The 21,254-nt window shown below is 49.7% G+C and overlaps 1 protein-coding gene across 1 annotated transcript in view; it reads left to right on the top strand.

Annotated features, from left to right (window-relative positions):
* The window catches only part of STAG2 (stromal antigen 2), a 583,303-nt gene that overhangs the window by 122,489 nt on the left and 439,560 nt on the right, over window positions 1-21,254 (top strand). Inside the window, 1 exon segment of the mRNA XM_030209778.1 lies at window positions 12,316-12,477. Within this exon segment, the coding sequence (XP_030065638.1) occupies window positions 12,316-12,477 (162 nt within the window).

Here is a 21,254-nt window from a genome sequence, read left to right as displayed (position 1 = left end):
GATATTAAGGGTTTAATCAACTCCAGGCCCAAAAGTTTGTAATATTCACTCGAAAAACCATCCGGGCCTGGAGCCGACTTTAGAGGGAGAGATTTTACCACCCGTTGAATTTCCTGTGCCCCTAGGGGTTGTGCTATGGAATCACAAGCCTGTGGCTCTAACCGCGGCATGCCTGCATCTTCAAGATAATCTTGTATAAGGGGGCCCTGGTGTTTCCCTGTTTCAGAGTATATTTCTGTAAAATATTTCTGGAACGCTTTTACAATCTCCGCTGGGTGTGTCAGCCGAGACCTATTTTGCAATTGGATACATGAAATAAAGGAGTTTGTTTTCTTAGTTCTTGCTATCTGTGCTAATAACCTGCCCGACCTATTGCCGTATCTCTGAAAATTGAGCCTCCTCGCATAGTATAAGCTTTGATATTTTTCATGGATCATTGTATTTAATGCTACCAAAGCTGCTACCATGGCTTCTTGATTTTCTTTAGTTGAGTTAACTATATGTCGCTTCTTTGCAAGCTTATATGTTGACTCTAAGCGTAAAATGCCCGCCGCTAAGCGTTTTTTCCGGGCGCTCATAAAGGCAATGATCTCTCCCCTAAGGACCGCCTTTGAAGCCTCCCAAAATGTTGTTGGCGCCACCTCGGGTTGCGAGTTTGTCTCTACATAGAACTTCCAACGGTTTCTCATGTGATCTACAAATGTTGGGTCTTGGTATAGATATGAGGGGAACCGCCAGAATCCTCCACCCGATCCTCCAACCTCTAAATCCAACTCTAACCCAACTATCGCGTGGTCTGAGATCTCAGTGGGGCCTATAAAGGCTTTCCTTACTCTAAAAAACCAAGACTGCGTTAACAGAATATAGTCGAGCCGAGACCAGGTTGCATGCGCTTTAGACTGGTGGGTGTAATCTCTTGTATCCGGGTGCAACAAGCGCCAAGGGTCAATAACGTGCAATGCTCTACACAAGGCTGGCAAACCCCTCCCATGTCTCAATGCTGCTATAGCCCTCGGGGAGGATCGATCCATGTCCGGGTCTAGGACCTGGTTGAAATCCCCGGCCCAGACCCAAGGGGCATCCGCATATTGTAACCCAAGTGCTGTTATCGATTGGAAAAACTGTGGGCTATAATTATTTGGACCATAAACAGCACAAAGGTAGAACTTTATTCCCTGATAATTGATGAGCACCAGCACCACTCTCCCCTCCTTATCTTTAAATATCAGTTTGGAGTGACAGGGGATACCTTTCTTAATCAAGATCACCACTCCACTTCTTCTATTTCCCGAAGAGGAGTAGTGACACTCCCCCACCCACTGTTGACAAAGTTTTGAGTGTTCTTCATCCGACAACTTTGTCTCCTGGAGACAGGCAATATCCGCCCCATGCGCCCTCAATTGTGACAAGATTTTATATCGTTTCACCGGGGAGGTGATCCCTGATACATTCCAGGAAAGGATGTTCAACCCGGTTTTACCCTTCATCTCTAATAGCTAAGCATTGGTCTATCCCAAGTTCTCCCCTCATACACAGCCCCGGGAGCCCAGCCTCCCCCAAGGCTGTCTGTTTCCAATTTCCAACTCTGTTATTTTCTGTTCCCCGGCCTCCTATCTTCCCAACAAACGTAAGTACCAACTTTCCCACTCTCACTTCCAGCACAATCATTCCATCTTTCCTTTCCCTAGATCTCCCTCCCCCTCCCCCCCTCAACCCCCCTTCTCCAAATCCCTTCTTGTACACCATCTAGGTCTTACTCGGTCACTTTTCTGCTAGGGACCCCACTCCCCACATCCAAACATCTGTCCCTGTTATTCAACATCACATACCATATATGAATGTCCTGTAATATTGTCAGGTACTACTCCTCTGACTAGGAAAATCACCTCCAAGCCGGTAGTCCGGCAATCTTCATGTTGAGGGAGACTGATCGTCATCATTCTTATTTAGAAAAGCTGCGGCCAGCTTCTCCGACTCAAAACTGTGCCATTTCCCATTCCTTTGGATTTTGAGGACAGCTGGGTAAGACAAAGAAAAGCGAATCTTCTTTTCCACTAGGGCTGTGCATATTGGATGAAATCTTCTTCTCTTTTCCTGTAGCACAGCCGAGTAATCTGGAAAAATCAAAATCTCATGTCCTTCAAAGGTCAGGTTACCCCGCTTGGACTTAAATCCTTGCATAATTTCCTCTTTATGGATATAATTGTGGACCTTGAGAATAACCACACGGGACTTCTTTCCTTCTTGATAGCGTCCCAATCTATGGGCTCTTTCGATACTGAGGCTGCCCCTGCTGTCTGATAATGCAAATTCCTGCTGTAACCATTTTTCCAGGGCAGGCCCCAAATTCTTCTCCAGCACGGTTTCGGGAATACCCACTAGTCTCAAATTGGAACGCCTTGCGCGGTTCTCTAGATCGTCAATTTTTGCTGCTTGTATATTAACCTGTTTTTCCAACTCCGTAAGCTTCGGTTCTGCGGCCTGCCACGTGTCTTCCACATCCGACACCCGCTGTTCCAACGTCTGAGTGCGCGCTGCCAACCCCTCAATCGTGGCGTCCAGCTTTCCCAGATGTACTTCTAAGCTGTCGAACCGGGCTTCCAGAGCCGCCTCGATCACCTTCGCTATTTGGGCCAACTGGCGGTCTGTAAATTCCTCCCGCGCCAAATGTGCCCCGTCCGCCATTTTAGGCTCCGCCGGCGGAGGTGAGGATTTTCCTTTCTCTATTTTCGTGCTGCGTTTCGCTGTTCCAGCTGGCATCGCGACCAAATATTGGTCCATGCACCTTCCCGCAGCTATTATTGAAGTTTTAGAGGTTTAGTTCTTAAATTTTCCGGCGATTTTCAGCCATATGGTGAGTGGGGTCCCTGGAGCTCAGCCTCTACGCAGCTTACGCTCTCAGCGCATCACGTGACCTCTCCTTCCTCCTTTTTTAATACATGGAATATAACTCTCATGAGCTTCCAGGATGGAATTTTTGAACAGCATCCACGCCTGATGTAAATTTTTGACCTTTGCAGCTGCTCCTCTAATTTCTTTTCACTGTTCTCATTTTATCATAGTTGTTTGGTCTTCCTTTTTCCTATTTTTAAATACAAATCATACTTTACTTCTTGCAGGGCAGAGGCAATGGGACGAGTTAATCAGATGATAAGGGGCAGAAAAAGGAGGTCTTGCTATCTGGGTTGGAACCTGCAGGCTAGAACATCCTAGAGACCAACTGGGTAAACTGGACCTTGATAGAGTTTCCTTGGACTAAGGCATGAACTTGAATACTTACAAGCTCTCAATCACTGGCTCTTTTCTATTCATGGCCCACATTAATGAGCTGAGTGGAGAGAGGGATATATAATTTGAGGGTGCACTTTTGCCATTGGCTCCTAAGATTTTGGGGTTCTCCTAGCTCCTCTTCTCCCCAAACACGCATTTCAAGGTGAAGAAGTGGATGAGTATCCTATTAATGCTGATAAGAAGGAAAGATTGAATTCACATCCTTCTCCCACCGACCTTCCTTGTAACCTTTGATAAATGTCCAACCTTCATTGACTCTACAGTTAAGTAAACTTTGTTTACCTGCTTGTAATTCACCTTGTGTCTCAAATCCTCACCCTTACCAGTCTTTAAATAGCCATCCATCCAGCCATCTCTCACTGATAACCAAACAACCAGCCTCCTACCCAGTTATCACCTACTCTCATTCCCACTGATCATCTCTCCATTCCCCCTACCCAACCCCATTGAGAGTACCTACATCAAGCCATCTATTCTAGTCAGCCTGGTATAGTTATCTTGGAGCTGATTTCATACTTTTTCTAGGTTTTTGTACAGTGAACAAGTTGGGGCATTATCCAGTATATCATCTGAAGGGTTCAGGTTGCTCTTTCTTCAACTTTACATTACAGCTGTGGTATTACATCCTTGCTATTCTTTCATGGGTAGAAAAAAAAGAGAATTTTGGCTTGTGTGTGTTTTCTCCAAACCAGTTAAGATACGTTTCCCAGGTAATTTCAATGTGTTCAACAAAGTATTTGGCCAGATTAAGCTTTTGGTGTGTTCAGGTTTTTTTTTTTTGCTAAGAAAATGGTGACACAGATTAAGAGCAGCGGCCTTGGTGCCTAGATTCAGAGACTTGCAAGCACTTTTATTTTTAGAAAAGTGAGTTCTTGTTGTGAGTCTCACCTGAAAAAGGAAGAACATAACCCAGCTGTCCAGACCGACTGGAGAACCGAGTTAAAAGAAATCGACAAATTCTCGTAAATGTATACTAAGGGGAGATGCACAATTCTTACAGTTCCAACAGCGTTTACTTTAGCGTTTGTAGCTGGTCTAAAGCAAACCTTATTTAGCGTCTAATGCACAAAGGGGTTTTGCGTGGCTTTGCTGTAGCAGCTACTGATGATACAATGCAAATATATTACAATAAGCTCCTCAGTATCAAAATGAGTATTCCATGCTATACTCTAAAAGGAGTGCCTGCCTTTAACATGCAAAATTTTCTGGCAGGTCAGGAGCTGTTGGAGAGGAGCCCTCCAGGCTGACAACTCTGGGGCTGATCCCATGTCCAGTTCCCCTCTGCCTTCCGATAAACACCCCCCTCCCCAGCTTGGTGCAGGGAGCCCTCCCCTTCTTCCGGTGCTTAGTTACCTGCAGTGCAGCTGTCCTTACATCTCCAGCCACTAGCAAAGTGAAAGAAGTACTATGGAAAGTTCTCTCCTGTTTTACCATTTCTCTCCAGTCTTCCTCCATTCCCCTGCCTGATCTTTTACAACTGAGGGTGCCTGTGCAGTGAAGCGCAGCTCTCCACCCCCAGCTCCGGAGAATCAAACCCCGTCTCTTACCAGCCTGTCTAATGCACGCTCACTGCTACAGTAGAGAGACCTTGATCCTATTCTGCGTGTGTGCTAGGCACTTTTCCCTTGCAGAATTTCCGTGCATTTCATTTTCATGCTGTCCCCTTTGTGTAGCAGTCACTGTTTGTGAATCAGTAAGTTCACCTGCAGCTGCCATATTTAGTGTGACCTTTGTGCATTGGCCCTAAGTATTTCAGATTAGATATTTCTCTATATTTTCATAACAATTAGAGAAAAATACATGTCTTTTGGCATGGCTTTATTGCTTCTGTTTTGGTGTAAGGAAAACCTTCGTCAACATGCAGTGTAAATTAAGCTTAAGGTCAGTTTATGAAAGGGTGTTTAATTTAAAATACAGAATGATGAGAGATTCCTTGTCATCAAGCAGATGAATCCATTACGAATGGGTTGTGTCGACCTACCAGCAGGGGGAGATAGCACTGAAAAACCATAGTGCCTCTTGGCCAGCTAGCTCCATTTGCCTCTCAGTATTCTCTATCTCCCCAGCAGGGTTGGACGTAGCTTATTCAGCTCCTTCAAAAATCTGCCTGGGGTGGCTCCTGGGCTTTTGCCAGTTGTAGCAGGGGTGTTGTGGCTGTTGCAGCTTCACTTTAAAGGCACATAGGTTTGCCCTGTCCCTGCCTTTCCCACGCTCTTCTATGTGGATGCAGGCATATTGGTATGTGCTTTCCCTGCCTTTCCCACACTCTTCTATGTGGTTGCAAACACATTTGTTTGTCCTTTCCCTGCCTTTCCCACTCTCCTGGACTTCCGGAGTGCCTCTGTAGCTGTTGCCTCTAACTTTCCTCACAGCATTAAAAAAAACAAACAAAAACGCAACGCGCTTGTTAGTGCTGCGATTCTGAGGCTTCCTTCTGTTTGTGCAGCGTGACCAGAGCTCTGTGACTCGGTCTGGCGAGGTAAGAGAGTCTTGTAGCTCCTCTGGGGAGGGCCCGTTGATCGGGACGTTTTGGCATGAATCTACCATTTTGAAAATTTCCGCCGTTTTCGGCGATGGCTGCAGAGGTTGTTAAGCGCTGTACACGTTGTGGCAAGCGCAGATCCGCAGCGGGGCTCTGTAAATTGTGCTCTTCAGACGTCAGGGCCGGCCCGAGCATGGCGAGCGAGGTTTCTTCCCGCTCGGTGGAGCTGGCAGCGGGCGCCATCTTGGATGTGTCACATGGTTCGACCCCCGCAGGAGCGGAGAGACCTGAGGCCGGATGGAGGCTACCAGAGGAGCTGCTTACCCTGGATTGGAACCGAGAGGCCAGGGTGATGACCCTTTCTCCCCTGAGTTTGTGTTGCTTTTACATAAAGCCTTCATGTTAAAAAGAGCTCTGCTGCAAATTTCTGACTCCGCATTGCTACCTGGTTCCCCTCCGGTGAAGACCGGCCCGGGATTGCCGTCAGGGTTTTTTCCCCCAGACAGTTGGCCGCAAGACAAGCGCAGAAGGGTAAATTCCCCTTCAGAGAGTGGTGCACCCCCCTTTTCTCCCCCGTGGTCGGGCTGTGGGGATTCTGAGGGCTCTGGCAGTCCTTCGTGGTCCGAAGAGCCAGAGGAAGTTGTAGGATTGCCACTGGATCCAGATGATCCCACTGCGGATAGGATTTTCCACCGCGAGGAGCTGCCAGCGCTTATTTCTGAGGCCTTACAGGCTCTCTCTATTGAAGATCCTGTGATGGGCGAAGCCTCCTCTGGTAATCTGAGGATGGCAAGTACTAAGAAGCCTGCTCGAGCCTTTTCTTTGCATGACTCTATCTAAGAGCTTATTTCGGCTCAATGGGCTGACCCTGATGGGCCTTTGAAAGTTGCCAGGGCAATGGGGCACTTATGCCCTCTCAGTGAGGAGCACTTTGCACGCTTGGCCGTGCCTAAAGTGGATGCCCTAGTCACGGCTGTGACGAAAAAGACTACCCTCCCAGTAGAGGGAGGGGTCGCCCTGAAGGACATGCAGGACCGACGTCTGGAATCAGCAATCAAGCGGTCCTTTGAGATTTCAGGCCTAGCCTTACGGGCATCTGTGTACAGTTGTTATGCTGCTCGAGCCTGCCTCAGTTGGTTGCAACAGGCAGTGGAACAGCCCAGGGATGGAGCGGAGCCACTTAACGGAGGTGGCACCGCGGATGGAGTCGGCCTTGTCATTTTTGTCTGATGCCCTCTATGATCTGGTCAGAGCTTCGGCTAAACGGATGGCTGTGGCGGTGGCCGCTCGCCGCCTTCTATGGCTACGGCATTGGGCGGCTGACATGGCCTCTAAGCAAAGGTTGATGGAGTTGCCCTTCCAGGGCCTTCTCCTATTTGGTGAGGAGTTGGAGAAAATTGTGAAAGGCCTGGGGAAAACTAAACCCCAGCACTTACCCGAGGATAGGCCGCGGCCTTCTTCCAAGGGTCAGGTGGTTCCCTCCTCTTCCAGACCTCGCTTCCGTGAAGCTAGAAGGTACCGCCCGGGGCGTTCTGCTGGGTTTACCTCACGTGCCCGCTTTCAGCAGAGGAACTGCTTTCGCTCGAACAAACGTTCCGCAGTGGCCGGCTCAAGGCCTGGAGTTCATTGGCGACTCTCTCAATGATGGTGCACCGGCCCACTCCTCGATTCCTGCAGTTGGAGGACATCTTTCCCTCTTTCTCGAGGAATGGGTCAAGATTACCTCAGATCAGTGGGTTTTGAACCTGATCAGAAATGGCTACAGATACAAGTCATTCCATGGTGAGAGAGGTGTTTGTGGAGTCCCGATGCGGCACTGCCGTCAAACGGGTGGCGGTAGAGGAGACCTTGTAAGGCTTGTTGCACCTCGGGGCGGTGGTCCCTGTGCATCCCGCCGAGATCGGCTACGGTCGTTACTCCATTTACTTTGTGGTGCCGCAAAAAGGGTTTTTTTCGGCCCATACTCGACTTAAAGGAAGTCAACAAGTCACTAAGAGTGCGGCATTTTTGCATGGAAACCCTGCGCTCCATCATGGCGGCGGTACAGCCAGGAGAGTTTCTCATGTCTCTGGATCTGAAAGAAGCTTACTTGCACATTCCTATTTGGCCCCCGCACCACCGGTTTCTCCGGTTTGTGATGTTGGGAAAAGATTTCCAGTTTCGGGCCTTGTCTTTTGGCCTTGCCACAGCTCCCCGAACCTTTTCCAAGGTAATGGTGGTGGTAGTAGCTGCCTTTCTGAGGCGAGATGGTATCCGGGTTCACCCGTACCTCGACGACTGACTTATCAGAGCGGACTCTGCAGAATAGAGTCATCATGTAACAGCCAGAGTGGTCTCAGTACTTCAGTCTCTGGGCTGGGTCGTCAATATACCCAAAAGTCACCTGACCCCTCCTCAATCTCTAGAATGTTTGGGGGTCCGGTTCGACACAGCCTTGGGGTTTGTCTTTCTACCCGAGCAAAGGAGATGCAAGCTTCAGAACCAGGTCCGTCTGCTCCTGAGGATGCCTTGCCCGCGAGCTTGGGACATAGTCCAGCTGTTGGGGGTCGATGACGGCCACCTTGGAAGTGGTGCCATGGGCAAGAGCGCACCTGGGACCTCTGCAGTGTTCCCTGCTTCAATGATGGTCTCCAATATCTCAGGATTACCAGCGCAGACTCACATGGCTCTCTGCGGCCCGGCTGAGTATGGAGTGGTGACTCTCAGACAGCATGCTGCGGCGAGGAATGCCGCTAGCACTTCCCGATTGGTGCCTGGTGGTAACAGATGCCAGCCGGCAGGGCTAGGGGCACATTGCCAGGGAAGGCATGCCTAGGGTCTCTGAACACTCGAGGAGTTGGTGGTCCACAATCGCTTGGAGTTGAAAGCGATATTCCAGGCGCTTCTGGCCTTTCACACGACCCTGGAGGGACTGGTTGTCAGAGTTCTGTCAGACAATACGACAGCAGTGGCCTACATAAATTGACAAGGCGGCTCTCAGTGCAGGGCACTGGCCACGCAGATTTGCCACTGGGCCGAGCTACATCTGCAGTTTCTGTCAGCAGCTCACATTGCAGGTCAGAGCAACGTGCAAGCTGATTATCTAAGCAGGCATCAAATCGACCCAGCGGAGTGGGAACTGGCAGGCGAAGTTTTCCTTCAGATATGTGCCAAATGGGGGACTCCCGTAGCTGATTTTATGGCATCAAGCGCAAATGCCAAAGTCCCGTGCTTCTACAGCAGACGGAGAGATCCTCGCTCGGCGGGGTTGGATGCCTTGGCTCAACCCTGGCCTCAGGGCCTCCTCTATGTGTTCCCTCCTGGGCCCTTGATAGAGCGAGTACGCCTGCGGATTCGGCTACATCAAGGAGAGGTGGTTCTTATTGCCCCGGATTGGCCCAGGCGGCCGTGGTATGCGGACCTCCGGCGGATGCTGGTGGAGGCTCCCCTTCCTTTGCCTCTGGTACCACACCTGTTGTCACAGGGGCCGATAACCATGGAGGATGCCTGCCGCTTTGGTCTTACGAGAGACAAGGGCTATTCCAACAAGGTCATCTCTACTCTCCTTCGGGCCCTCAAGTTTTCCACTTCCGTTGCCTATGCTCGGATTTGGTGCCAGTTTGAGTCTTGGTATGCTGCTAAAGCGATTACACCCATGCGAGCTTCTGTCTCGCCGATACTTGACTTTTTGCAGGATGGTTTACAAAAAGGCTTGGCCTATAATTCCCTGCGTGTTCAAGTTGCAGCCTTAGCATGTTTCGGGGGAAGGTGGCTGGCCTCTCCCTGGCTGCTTATCCGGAGGTGGCACGGTTTCTTAGAGGGGTGCTTCGGCTCCGTCCTCCCGTGCGGGCTCCGTGTCCGGCCTGGAACCTGGGGTTAGTTTTAAAGGCCCTTCAGTGTTCGCCCTTTGAGCCGCTTAGGTGAGCTTCAGAGAAGGATGTGACCCTAAAGACGGTCTTTTTGGGGGCCATTACTTCGGCGAGACGGGTGTCTGAGCTCCAGGTGCTGTCCTGTTGAGACCCATTTCTGCATTTGCATCTTCTAGATGTGTGAAGGGCTCTGTTGCAGTATCTGCACATGTCAAATGCTTTCAGGAACTTTGATCACCTTTTTGTTTTGTTGTCAGGTCCTCGCAGAGGGTCTCCTGCGTCTAAAGCTATTTTTTTCAGCATATCTGCTGTCTGGCTAGCCTCCGCCTGAAGCCTTTAAGGCACATTCCACAAGAGCGATTTCCTCTTCTTGGGCTGAAACTGGAGCACTCTCTCTTCGAGAGATATGCAGTGCAGTGACATGGGCTTCTAAGCTCTCATTTGCCCGACATTACAGGCTGGATGTGGCTGCCAGGAGGGATCCATATTTTGGAGCACAAGTGCTGGCGCGTGGTGTGGCCTGTTCCCTTCCTATCTAGGGATTGCTTTGATACATCCCACTCGTAATGGATTCATCTGCTTGATGACAAGGAAGGGAAAATTAGGTTCTTACCTTGGTAATTTTCTTTCCTTTAGTCATAGCAGATGAATCCATGAGCCCGCCCTGATTGATTGGTTGATGCTGTTTTTTTTTTTTTTTTTTGTTACATTTGTACCCCACGCTTTCCCACTCATGGCAGGCTCAATGCGGCTTCCATATTGTATACAGGTACTTATTTGTACCTGTGGCAATAGAGGGTTCAGTTTTTCCTGTAGATATGTTCCCTCATTGGGAGAAGTTGGAAAACAGTCTTCAGGATTTCTGTTCTGTTACAGGAGGTTGAGTTTGTCCCTCCTTTGAATTACTGCTCCTGTTCTGGGGCGTTCATTCGCTGTGAGGAAAGTTTGTTATTCTACTTTGCGGTGTAACACTGCTTTGGAAGCTTCAAATACTGAGAGGCAGATGGAGCTAGCTGGCCAAGAGGCACTATGGTTTTTCAGTGCTCTCTATCTCCCCCTGCTGGTAGGTGGACACAACCCATTCGTAATGGATTCATCTGCTATGACTAAAGGAAAGAAAATTACCAAGGTAAGAACCTAATTTTCCCATCTCTGTGGTGGCTCTAATAGGCCCTTGTGATAACTATTATATTCTTTGTAGTTTAGATTTGATAGCTTTGAGCTTGATTTTGTAAAGACAAGAAAGTTCCATATTAGATACATTGGATATTTTTCTCCTTTGGAGGGCTACAGTTGAAGTTAATGACTGAGGCAGTGGAGGTGACGTAACTTGCTCAATGTCATAAGGAAATATTTAATCTTAATAGGCACATAAAACATCCAAATATATAATACTAGTAAAACAGGCCCGTTTCTGACACAAATGAAACGGGTGCTAGCAAGGTTTTCCTCGTAGTGTGTATGTTTGAGAGAGGGAGAGAGTGTGTGTGTGTGAGAGAGAAAGTGTGTGTGAGAGATGGAGTGTGTGTGTGAGTGAGAGAGAGAATGATTGAGAGAGAGACAGAGTGTGTGTGTGTGTGTGTGTCAGAGAGAAAGAGTGTGTGAAAGACAGTGTGTGTGTGTGTCAGAGAGAAAAGAGTGTGTGAAAGACAGTGTATGTGTGTGTGAGAGAGTGTTTGTGAGAGACAGAGTGAGTGTGTGTGTGTGTGTGGAGCTCCGAGTTCTATGACCCCCTCCTTCCCTCCCTCCCTCTCCTCCCCTCCGAATTCCAGGCCCCCCTTCCGTCCAAGGTGCAGGCCCCCCTCCCTCTCCTCCCTCCCTCTCTTTCCTCCCCTCCAAGTTCCATGCCCCCCTCCCTCTCCTCCCCAGTGTGTTCCATGCCCCCCTTTCCTCGGAGTGTGTATGTTTGAGAGAGAGAGAGAGAGAGAGAGTGTGGGTGAGAGATGGAGTATGTGAGAGAGAATGAGTGAGAGACAGACAGAGTGTGTGTTTGTGTCAGAGAGAGAGTGTGTGTGAGAGTGTATGTGGGAGACAGAGAGTGAATGTGTGTGTGTGAGAAAGGGAAGCCTTCAAGCCTTGAAGCATTCGTGCGCTCTGTAAGGCTCCATTCTCCTCAATTGACGACACGTAGTTCCGGAACATTGCAGGAATGCTTGAAGGCTTCACTTTCTCGGCTTCAGAATGTTGGAGGTGTGTTTTATTATATAGGATGATTAAGTGGACAGAATTGGTATCTAATGAGGAAAAGACACATGCCCAAGACAGCAGCTGGAGTTGCTGTTGAAAAGTCAAGGAGACTGAGGGAGCTGATGCTCCATTGAGTTGAGCATGGAAGGAACGTTGCCCAAGAGGTTTTTGGGGAAGGGGGAATCGGAAGCATAGACAGAGCATGCCTGAATAAGAAGGAACAAAGGAGGGGGCTAGAGAGAGGGGAAAAAAAAAACCATAACGGAGGGGGGGGGGGGGGGGGGGGGGGGGGGAGTGGAGATTGAAAGAGGGGTGGAGAGAGTAGGGAACCTAAGGGGTAGGAGGAGTAAGACAGTGTCTTCACTTGAAGGGAGAGTGTGCTTGGGTTCATTTTTGGGGGGCTCGAGGAACAGGACAAGGTAGAGTTTTGTGTGTGTAAATTATCAGCTCTGTAAATATTCTGTGTAACAAAAATATATTAAAAACAAATCTGTTTTCTTAATATAGACATGTAAAAAGGGCAAAAAAGGTCCTGGAGAAAAAGGGAAAAGTGGAAATGGAATAGGGAAAACCAGCGGACTAAATTGGATGAATGGTCATCACCAACAAAATGGAGTGGAGAATATGATGTTGTTTGAGGTTGTTAAAATGGGCAAGAGTGCCATGCAGGTAAGACTTCTTTCTGCATCATTGCATGTTTCCATAATAGGTTGATTTAATATTAGTGCTTTCATCTAAAGCGGAGTTGGTCTGCTTTACAATTTCTTATAGTACTACAGTAGAGGAGTGTGGTAGCCGTGTTAGTCCACTCTTAAGGTTATCAATAGAAATCAAACAAAATAAAACATGGAATAGAAAATAAGATGATACCTTTTTTATTGGACATAACTTAATACATTTCTTGATTAGCTTTCGAAGGTTGCCCTTCTTCCTCAGATCGGAAATCAGCAAATGTGCTAGCTGACAGTGTATATAAGTGAAAACATTCAAGCATTACTATGACAGTCTGACAGGGTGGGAAGGAAGTATGCATGGGGACATCAAAGCATATCATTGATATTCTAACAGGGTGGGCAGAAGGAACAGAAGGGCACACTTCCCTGTAATTTATCCAGTTGCAAACTATGCCAAAATATTTCACAGGACCCCAAAGTCATCCACAAAGGAAAGATATTCAACATAAAGGGATCTTTCACTTGCTCATCTTCCAATGTGGTACATATCATTCAGTGTAAAAAATGTAACGAAGGATGCTATATTGGAGAAACAGGCCAGATGCTTAAGACAAGATTCAATTTACATAGACATCATATGAACAATACTGGTGCCAGCAGGGTTCCCACACCTGTTGGTCAACATTTTACAGGACCAGGACACTGTACCAGTGACTTCACAGTGAGAATCCTCAAAGGTAGCTTTAAATCCATACAAGAACGTAAGACCTTTGAAGTCAGAATGAATATTTTAACACCCAACAGAAAGGACTTAACAAGGATCTGGGGTTCCTAGCCCATTATAAACCATAACGCTGTATGTCTCTGTTGATCACCCTCCCCTCACCTATCCACACCCACCCTGTTAGAATATCAATGATATGCTTTGATGTCCCCATGCATACTTCCTACCCACCCCCCTCCTCCCACCCTGTCAGACTGTCATAGTAATGCTTGAATGTTTTCACTTATATACACTGTCAGCTAGCACATTTGCTTATTTCCGATCTGAGGAAGAAGGGCAACCTTCGAAAGCTAATCAAGAAATGTATTAAGTTATGTCCAATAAAAAAGGTATCATCTTATTTTCTTTTCCATGTTTTATTTTGTTTTCTATTGATAACCTTATAGTACTACATAATCAGACGTTCAGCTTTCTACATAGTTTGGATGGCCAATCAGTCCATTACTAGGGCTGGCTGTGTGTAAACTTTCAGAGAAGAGAGAGGCCAATGTGGTGTTTGTTTTTCTTTTCTTTTTCATTAAATTGCTTTTAGTCAGTTTAGAAATATAGGGCCAGAATCAGTAAATGGCACTGAAAAATAGGTAAAAATCAGAAACTCCAATTTTAACTCAAAATTTAAATATACAAGCAATGAAAAAATTAAAACATTTTTTATATGTGCTCAGTTTTAGGTGTACACACTTAAACTCAGGAACTGAGATGTTATAGCACCTTTCCATACATCATAGCACACCCCAGGGGCGTAGCCAGCCTTCCGTGGGGGAGTGGTCCAGAGCCCGGGGGGAGGGGGCACATTTTAGCCCTCCCCCCGGCGCCGCCCCCCCCACCGCTGACATTGCCGCCCCCCCCTCCCACCGCGAACCCGCCGCCGCTGCAGTCTACCTTTACTTTTGCTGGCGGGGGATCCCACTCCCCGCCAGCCGACGTCTTCTTCTCAGTCGCTTCCTGCTTTTCAATTTGTTTGCTGACGTCGTGCAGGACGTCAGCAAACAAATTGAAAAGCAGGAAGCGACTGAGAAGACGTCGGCTGGCGGGGAGTGGGATCCCCTGCCAGCAAAAGTGAAGGTAGGCGGGGGCGGATTCGCCGGGAGGGGGGTCCTGGGGTGAATCTGCGGGGGCCCCGGCCCCCTCAGGTCCCACGTAGCTACGCCACTGGCACACCCTGCCACTTAAACTCAGGAACTGAGATGTTATAGCATCTTTCCATACATCATAGCACACCCTGCCACTTAAACTCAGGAACTGAGATGTTATAGCAGGGTGTGCTATGATGTATGGAAAGGTGCTATAACATCTCAGTTCCTGAGTTTAAGTGGCAGGGTGTGCTATGATGTATGGAAAGGTGCTATAACATCTCAGTTCCTGAGTTTAAGTGTATACACCTAAAACTGAGCACATATCATAAAAAATGTTTTAATTTTTTCATTGCTTGTATATTTAAATTTTGAGTTAAAATTGGAGTTTCTGATTTTTGCTTATATTCATATATAAGAAACTGACTTTAAGAATACCCAGTTCATATACTCATATAAGACTGAAAAATAGGTGCCAAGAAAGATCAGTGCTATTCTATAGAGTGCTCTGAGATGAGTGCCCTTTATAGAATAGTGCCTAGTGGGTTTTTCTATGTTCAGCTTTGGGTGCGAAGAATTATGGCAGCTGAAATGTGGTATACATCTTGGTGCGCAAGCAGGGCATCAATCCCCCAGAATTCTATAACAATATGTGCATCTTTTGAAAACACCCCTGACCCCCATGTCCTTCCCATGGCCATGTCCCCTTTTGGGTTGAGCGCTATGGGGTTTGGGCGCCCAGGCTTTTATTGTAACCACAGAAAAGCGGTATATCAAGTCCCATCTCCTTTCCCTTTCCCTACTACTACTACTACTATTTAGCATTTCTATAGCGCTACAAAGCGTACGCAGCGCTGCACAAACATAGAAGAAAGACAGTCCCTCTGCTCAAAGAGCTTACAATAGTGCAGTGCAAGATATGCTTGCAGCCCCTAATTGGTGCCAATTGATAGCATCCAATTGATAATTGGCTTGTTAATTAGGTTGTGCACTCATCTCAGGGTGTGGATAATTAGGTGCCCTTTATAGAATTTAGGGGATAGTGATTTTCCACAGTTCGCGCACATGTAAAATTTCTGTAAATTTTGAAATAGAGAAAATGTTGAGAGAACCTGGAATTTTCAGGGAAAGTTGAAAGTATGCATAAATTTTTGTTTTTGTATCATGTTTAACTTCACTGTTTTCAAGACACAAAACTAAATATACTTTTCAGTATATAATATTTCTCTTTGTTATATTTTCTCTTATAAAAAAAAAAAAGGCAGTTATACTTTTCAATTTCACAAGCATACCAAATAGTTTTTCCCTATCATCAAGCCGATCAATCCATAGACTGGTGGGTTGTGTCCATCTACCAGCAGGTGGAGATAGAGAGCAATCTTTTGCCTCCCTATATGTGGTCATGTGCTGCCGGAAATTCCCCAGTATGTTCTCTATCTCAGCAGGTGTGTGGTCACACAGCAGCAGCTCTGGCTAGGTCTCCAAGCCTAATTGTTTAGGTTTTGTTGAGTACCTGGAGTTGAGGGCTCTTCGTGAGCAAGTGCAAACCTGGTGGTGCCAGGTCCCTCCTTTTCTCCCCCCTCCCGCTGGCTCCGTTAAAAAAAAATATATATTTTTAAACGTTCTAAAAGGACGTCCATTTGCAGCTGCTCACTGGAACAAGTCGTCGCTGCTCGGAGCAAGAAGCAGGTAATTTTTACCTTTTACTAGCGGGCAGGGGGTTCCCCGAACGGTCTCCACGTGGCTATGGCCTCGGATGGCAAGGGCACGAAAAGACGCTCCCCGGAACGCGTTCGCGCGCCTAGCGGGGAAGCGGGGGGCTCGAAGGTAGAGTCGCCCTTTTTGGGCGCCCTTTCGGAGCCGGGAGAGTTCACCGGTTTTTACTCCGGCGCGGAGGCCTTTCCCGCCTTAGGCGCCCATCCCCCGCTGGCCGCCCTCCCGGTCGTGACCGGCCACGCGGCTCGGTCGGCTTCTTTTTGGGCCGCCCTTGAAATGGGAGACGTTAACAGCTTGGTCGCCCTTGAATCGGGCGACAGTAAGAAGTCGGCGAAATTAAAATGCCCTTCTTCCCGCGCGGCTCCTTCTTGGAGTTTTGCGCTGGACGCCATTTTGGACGCACAACACGCCTCTCCCCCCGCTACTGGGAGTGCAGATGGAGGGCGCCTCTAGGGCCGCGGCACAGGCTGCAGAAATGCACAGACTGGGGGGGTTTCTCCCCTGAGTTCATTTTGCTGCTGCATCAGGCCTTTCTTATGCAGAACACTGCCCCTGCTCACCTCACTGATCGGGGTGATGAGGCCTCTATGCTTAAGCGCCCTAGGGTGGATCTTCCACCCTCGGGGGACTCGGTCTCCTCTGATGTGGATGACGGCAGCGTGTCTGAGTTCTCCCAGAGATCCTTAGCGGAATCTATGGAGGAGACTGATCCTCGCTCGGATGGAGCGGACGACCCCTCTGCAGCGCGGTTTTTTCGCTCAGAGGATTTACCCAACCTGCTTGTGCAGGCCATGAGCATTTTGAAGCTTGCCTCTCCGGAGGAAGGTTCTCTCTCAGCTTCTACTGGCTCCGCCATTATGCTGGGAATGAAGCGCCCGCCTAGAACCTTCCACGTTCATGAAGCCATGTAGACCTTAATTTCAGCGCAATGGGATGCCCCTGAGGCGAGCCTGAAAGTAGCCAGGGCTATGTCCCATCTGTACCCCTTACCTGAGGGGGAACGGGAAGCCTTTGTCTGGCCCATGGTAGATTCCTTAATCACTGCCGTAACTAAGAAAACGGCGCTGCCGGTGGAAGGTGGCACTGCCCTGAAGGACGCCCAGGACAGGAGAATGGAGGCGGCCTTAAAGTCGTCCTTTGAGGCGGCCGCTCTGAGTTTGCAAGCCTCGGTTTGCGTCTCCTACGTGACTAGGGCGTGTCTGACTGCTTTGCAGCGGGCTTCCCCCTCGTACCCTTCCTGGAGGGCGGAATGGCCGACCCTGGAGTCGGGTTTGGCCTACTTGGCAGACTTGCTGTATGATGTTTTGAGAGCCTCGGCCAAGGGTATGGCTCAGACAGTCTCTGCGCGGCGGTGGCTCTGGCTTAAGCACTGGTCTGCTGACCATGCCTCTAAATCTCGCCTAGCCAAGCTGCCTTTTAAAGGCAAGCTGCTCTTTGGGGACGAGCTGGACAAGATCGTGTTGGAGCTCGGCACGTCCAAGGGCAAGAGGTTGCCGGAGGTCAGGACTTGGACCGGCAGTGCCTGTCCTGGTTCCTCTAAGGGCCGATTCCAGGAAGCCTGTCAGTATCGCCCGAGCAAGTCGGCCTCCTCTGCCTCCGCTTCCTTCAAACGGAACTTCTCCAAGCAGCATTCCTTTCGTAGGGACCGCCGTCCAGGAGGTTCGTCCTCCGGCCCGCCCCCAGGGTTGCATACCCAATGACGGGGACCTGGTCCATTGCCCAGTGCAGATAGGAGGAAGGTTGTCCTCGTTTCTGGGCGAGTGGACCAGGGTAACTTCAGACGCTTGGGTTCTGGAAGTCATCAGAGATGGTTTACAAGCTAGAGTTCTGCCGACCCCTAAGAGATGGGTTTGTAAACTCTCCTTGCAAGTCCCAGGTCAAAGCAGCTGCCGTGCAGCAGACCTTGAACAACCTGATTTGCCTGGGCGTGGTGGTCCCGGTGCCAGTAGATCAGCTTGGCAAGGGGCGCTACTCCATTTATTTTGTGGTGCCAAAGAAAGAAGGCTCTGCTCAGCCTATTCTCGACCTCAAGGGAGTCAATCGGGCCTTGAAAGTTCGGCACTTCCGGATGGAGACCCTCCGCTCTGTAATAACTGCGGTGAAAAAGGGAGAATTCCTGGCCTCCCTGGACATCAAGGAAGCTTACCTGCATATTCCCATCTGGCTGCCTCAGCGCTTTCTGCGCTTTGCAGTGCTGGGCCGACACTTCCAGTTCAGAGCCCTCCCGTTCGGGTTGGCTACGGCTCCGCGGACCTTCTCCAAAGTAATGGTGGTCATCGCGGCCTACCTCCGCAAGGAGGGAGTGCAAGTCCATCCCTATCTGGACGACTGGCTGATCCGAGCCCCTTCCTATGCGGAGTGCGGGAGAGCTACAGACAGGGTCATTGCTCTTCTGAGCTCCCTGGGATGGGTCATCAACTGGGAGAAAAGCCAGCTGCGCCTGACTCAGTCCCTGGAGTATCTGGGAGTTCGATTCGACACCCAAGTGGGCAGAGTGTTCCTGCCGGACAACCGGAGCGTCAAGCTTCGGACCCAGGTAGACCAGTTCCTAGCCTCCTCTACTCTTCGGGCTTGGGACTATGCGCAGCTGTTTGGCTCCATGACGGCCACGATGGAGGTAGTGCCCTGGGCCAGGGCTCATATGAGACCACTACAGCACTCTCTTCTGCGGCGGTGGACTCCAGTCTCGGAGGACTACGCCGTACGCCTTCCTCTGGATCCAGCGGTGCGAAAGGCGCTGAGCTGGTGGCTGAGGCCAGGCAAGCTATCCGCAGGAATGCCTCTTATGACCCCGGAGTGGGTCGTCGTCATGACGGACGCCTGCTTGACGGGCTGGGGAGCCCACTGCCTGGGACGGACAGCGCAGGGGCTCTGGTCTCCTGCAGAGACAAAATGGTCCATCAACCTCCTGGAACTCCAAGCCATTCGGTTGGCGCTTCTAGAGTTTCTCCCGGCACTGGTGCTGAGGCCTGTACGGGTCCTGTCGGACAGTGCCACGGCTGTGGCCTATGTCAATCTCCAGGGAGGTACCAGGAGCGTTCCTCTAGCCAAGGAGGCCATGAAGCTTTGCCTGTGGGCGGAAGCGAATCTGGAACAACTGTCGGCAGCCCACATTGCGGGAGTCATGAATGTCAAGGCGGACTTTCTCAGTCGCCATACCTTGGATCCCGGATAGTGGCAACTGTCTGCTCGGGCGTTCTTGGACATCACGAAACGCTGGGGCCGGCTGAGCCTGGATCTGATGGCGTCCTCGGCTAATTGCCAAGTGCCGCGTTTTTTCAGCAGAGGACAGGACCCTCGATCTCTGGGAGTCGATGCTCTTCTCCAGCAGTGGCCGGTACAGGAGCTTCTCTACGTGTTCCCGCCCTGGCCCATGTTCGGCAGGGTGCTAGGCCAGGTGGCAAAGCATCTGAGGCCGGGTGATCCTGGTGGGTCCTGTGTCCCAGACGTCCCTGGTATGCGGACTTAGTCAGACTCTCGGTGGGCGGCCCTCTGCGGCTGCCAGTGGAGCGGGGCCTCTTACATCAGGGTCCCGTGGTGATGGAGGATCCCTCCCCCTTTGGTCTTACGGCCTGGCTCTTGAGCGGAAGCGTCTAAGGAAGAAGGGCTTCTCAGACAAGGTCATTGCCACTATGCTGAGAGCGAGGAAGAGCTCTACTTCTACCACCTACGCCAGGGTTTGGCGTACCTTTGCGTCGTGGTGCGAAGCAGGCTCTGTATTGCCCTTCACGGCTCCAATTTCTTCAGTGTTGGCGTTCTTGCAAGAGGGGCTGGAGAAAGGCCTGTCGCTCATTCACTGAAAGTCCAGGTGGTGGCTCTAGCTTGCTTCAGGAATCGCCCGAAGGGGGCTTCCCTGGCTTCACAGCCAGATGTGGTACGCTTTCTCAAAGGAGTTAATCACCTGCGCCCCCCTCTGCACTCGATAGTGCCTACGTGGAATCTCAATCTGGTACTACGGACCTTGCAGAAGCCGCCCTTCGAGCTCTTGCCAAGGGCATCGCTGAAGGACCTGTAGCTGAAAGCGGTCTTCCTGGTGGCTATCACATCAGCCAGAAGAGTTTCCGAGCTCCAGGCTCTCTCGTGTAGAGAGCCGTTCCTGCGTTTCACTGAGGCAGGAGTATCGATTTGCTCAGTGCCCTCCTTCCTGCCCAAGATTATTTCTCGATTCCATGTGAATCAGCAGCTTTACCTACCCTTCTTTCGTAGGGAGGATTACCCAGAGGAGTAACCTGCGCTGAAATACCTGGATGTTAGACGGGTCATCATCAGATACTTGGAAGCAGGGCTGTGGAGTCGTGGAGTCGGAGTCGGCAGCAATTTTGGGTACATTGAGTCGGAGTTGGAGTTGGCAAAAATGTACCGACTCCTCATACATTTGAATAAAGTACTTCTCTGCTGTGAATCAGTGTTGCCAGGTGGGCGGTTTTCCGCGACCCGCCGCGGGAAATTTTTGCCCGCGGCGGGTCGCGGTTTTTTGGGCTTCTTTTTTTTCTTTTCCGCGGTTTTTCGGGCGTTTTTTTCGGCCGCGGGGGGCGGGGTTAGTGACGTTTTGGGCAGGGTTAGTGACGTTTTGGGCGGGGCCGATGATGTGGGAGGCGGGGCCGGTGATGGGAGGCGGGGCCAGTGACGGCGGGGGTGGGGTGATGACGCGGGGGTGGGGGTGTCAGGGGCGGGGTTTGAGTTTGGGCGGGTTTTGGGCTGTTTTTACGCTGGATTGGGTGGGAAAAAAATTTTCCACCTGGCAACACTGCTGTGAATAAAGCTTAGTACCTAGTTGTTTCACTAATGTGAAGTCCAGCTGAACTATTTTGCTGGAGAGCTTCCCTCTGCTCAGTCTCCCTTTGCATTTACTGACCTGCTGTAGAGCACCTCCTCTCTGACCCCACAGTGAACTTAAGCTCCAAGAGAAGATCATTCAGCACACACAGATAAGGCAGCAGAGAGACTCCACCCAACTTCCTCTCTCTGCAATAAGAGCTTTATATTTTAGTCTAAGTGGCACACCATTCACAATGGCAAAAAGAATGTCAGGAAACATGACAAAGTCTGCTGTTTATGAACACTTTACAATATCAACAGATGGGAAACATTATGTATGTCAATGTATTATAGAAGATGATGGTGAAAAAGCATGTGATGCAAAAATTAGCAGTTTCAGTAGTTATGAAAAAAATGCACCTATAAGAGCTTCAAATTTAA

Source organism: Microcaecilia unicolor, chromosome 7 (genome assembly GCF_901765095.1).
Source record: "Microcaecilia unicolor chromosome 7, aMicUni1.1, whole genome shotgun sequence".
Lineage (NCBI taxonomy): Eukaryota > Metazoa > Chordata > Amphibia > Gymnophiona > Siphonopidae > Microcaecilia > Microcaecilia unicolor.
Note: the sequence above shows the minus strand (reverse complement) of the source record. Positions and strands in the feature narration are given on the sequence as shown.